The sequence below is a fragment of the Pinus tabuliformis genome, chromosome X, assembly GCF_031772625.1.
Source record: "Pinus tabuliformis cultivar Carrire ecotype Pingquan chromosome X, CPIR1, whole genome shotgun sequence".
NCBI classification, from domain to species: domain Eukaryota; kingdom Viridiplantae; phylum Streptophyta; class Pinopsida; order Pinales; family Pinaceae; genus Pinus; species Pinus tabuliformis.
In genome coordinates, this window is record NC_142308.1 from 1,301,511,136 (window position 1) to 1,301,513,714 (window position 2,579).

At 39.6% G+C, this 2,579-nt stretch overlaps 1 protein-coding gene across 1 annotated transcript; it reads left to right on the forward strand.

The window, feature by feature from the left end:
* The first annotated feature begins 306 nt into the window (after positions 1-306).
* LOC149144814 (F-box/FBD/LRR-repeat protein At1g13570-like) lies at positions 307-2,279 on the forward strand. The gene is made up of 2 exons (XM_089449676.1): positions 307-1,590; positions 1,743-2,279. Exons 1-2 carry the CDS (start codon positions 520-522, stop codon positions 2,088-2,090), a joined length of 1,419 nt encoding a protein of 472 aa, XP_089305802.1. The 5' UTR covers positions 307-519; the 3' UTR covers positions 2,091-2,279.
* The last annotated feature ends 300 nt before the right edge of the window (positions 2,280-2,579 follow it).

The window sequence follows — 2,579 nt, forward strand, 5'->3', positions numbered from 1 at the left end:
CTCTCCCATAGTCAACAATAATCCAGTGAATCAAGTGGTGAACCATGATTTGACATTAGACAACATGATCCAAGACAACGATAGACCATAGACAACCTTTATCACCCTTGTTATATTAAAATCTATCATAAACATAAACATTACCACCCTAATCAAACTTTATCAACTATGATAAACAAAATCACCCCTCACCCATAATCTACGCATCCTCCTTAAACTCAACCATGGTTGTAATATTTCCACTCTACCATTTTCCACCTTTTAAAAACTAATTAACAAATTGACTAGGAAAAACGAATCGACCTATTTCCATACTTTCCTCATTCATCTTCCTTCGGCAATTGGCAGGCGTGAAGACTAACATCGAGGTCTTCCTCTCAGGGTAATAGATTGCGCATTCAGTCTTTGAGAGAGGAATAGCAGCCTCTAGATTCTGTTATGTTTTCTAAAGTTTAATAAGAATATCGATATCCAGGGCCTGGTGAATTTCCATTAAGCAAAGCTTCCTTCATCATTCTTATGGCGCCTCTGCGAGACATAATTTCCACACTTCCCGACGCTGTCCTCTCTATTATCCTTTCTAAAATCCCAATCAGAGAGGCAGTACGATGCTCAATCCTCTCCAAAAGATGGAAATTCCTTTACACCCAAATACCATGCCTCATTCTGTCGCCCTTTCATCTCTTGCACTGGACTTATGCCGCTGACAATCGTTTTAATACCTCCATAATCGAAACTGACGAAGACCTAATCCCCATTATCGAATTTGCAGAAAACATAATCTCCAAGCTTTTGCTCTCGCACTTGGAAGACCTGGAGGCGTTTTATCTCACAAACGAGGTGTTTGGCCTTTTCCGGAAGTGGAAATTTAGCTTCGACAGTGTATGCGAATGGGTGGAGCGTGCCGCAGAGAAGAAAGTGAAAAACCTCACTCTCTCTGAATCCCCCAGAAGAGAAACCCCACCTCCCCCGGCCCTTTTCTTCTGTACTCATCTCGTTACCCTCACAATCTACAACTACATTCTTTCTAAAATCCCTACGCATTTCATGGGATTTCGCAGTCTCATTACTTGCACATTCGTCGCTTTGGAATTGACTGACACCTCGTTGGCGCATTTTACTTCACTTTGCCCACTTCTTGAGGAACTTCACATAATTTTCTGCGATGGTCTGCGGAACCCTGTCATCTCTGCTCCCAATGTTACACAGGTAGTCGTACGGAGTGAGGGACTGGAAACTTTAACCGTGAATTGTCCAAACCTCAGGACTATGGAAGTTCCAGGTATGATAAAAGGCTTGACAGTGAATGGGGTAGGGTTTCAGGAGCTTTCCTCTGCAATATGCCAGTTGAAAATGCAGCAAGGGGGGGATTTGATTGGATTGAAGTTGCATTTGGAGCAGGGATGCGATGTCTCGGCTGACAGGCTTCTTCAGATAGTGGGGAGCTTCAAAGCTTTAAAGGATCTTCGAATCTGTATTGGGAGGCAGCTTAAAAGGGGGGAAGGGGAACATATGGCTTCTCCACTTCTGAAGCTGCTGGAGAGTCTCCCTAATCTTGAGTGTCTGTCCATGCATGACATGTTTGTTTCAGTAAGAGAAAAAACTCTCCATGAAAAAATTCTCCATGTTCTGTTGTTTTATTAGTTTTTGCATTCACTGTGTAGTCTTGGAAGTTTTATTGTTCTTGATTTGTACATATTTTGATGATAATGGTTGGGCACAATTTTTTGGCTTTGTGACAGGAGGTGGCAACATATCCGGTACCTCTGTTTCTGAGCCCTCTTTCTAATCTTCAGAGAGTAAAGGTAGATATAAACAAATTTGATGACACAGAAATCGCAGTGCTGGGTTGCTTGCTTGAAAGTGCTCCATATCTCCATGTCATGGAGCTTCTGTTACCAGCACCAAAGGGAGATGATGAAGAACAATGTATGGAATTTATGAATAAAATGCTATCATTGAAAAAAGCTTCAAGGGAAGCACGGATCTGTGAAAGATATGATGGCCGGATGGTTAAGAAAAGTGGGTTCATTCCCAGAATTGGACGTCTGGGGGTTACCGGTTTGCGGTCGCGAAAGCGAGCCTTTTAAAACAAACCGATCCGGTATGCATTGCTGAATGTTACACGACATGAAACGATTTTTTTGCAGTAAAATATGGATTTGGGTAGAAGCTGTGTGATGACTGAATTTTTTTATGAAATAGATTTGGGTAGAGGCTGTGTGATTAAGTTGACCGATTTTTTTTTATGAAATAGATGTTGAAATATTTTACCCATAGTAACTGTTTTACAATTGCTGCAATGTAGTTGCAGGCTGGGTTATTTTGAGGTTTTTTGGACATATTTTTCAATTGAATTAATTTAGTGAGATTTGTTAAAATCACAAGTCTGAGTTGTAAACTTTCTACAATCTAAATGTTGTAAGAATTTTTCAATATGTTAAAACCATATATAATCAAAAATATATTTTAAACAACAAAAAATAATAATTTTACAAAAAATTATTTCAATAAATTCTAGCCACATAGATTATTTGAGAAAGTCCTGGTAATCAATACGATTTTCAAATTGTATTCTG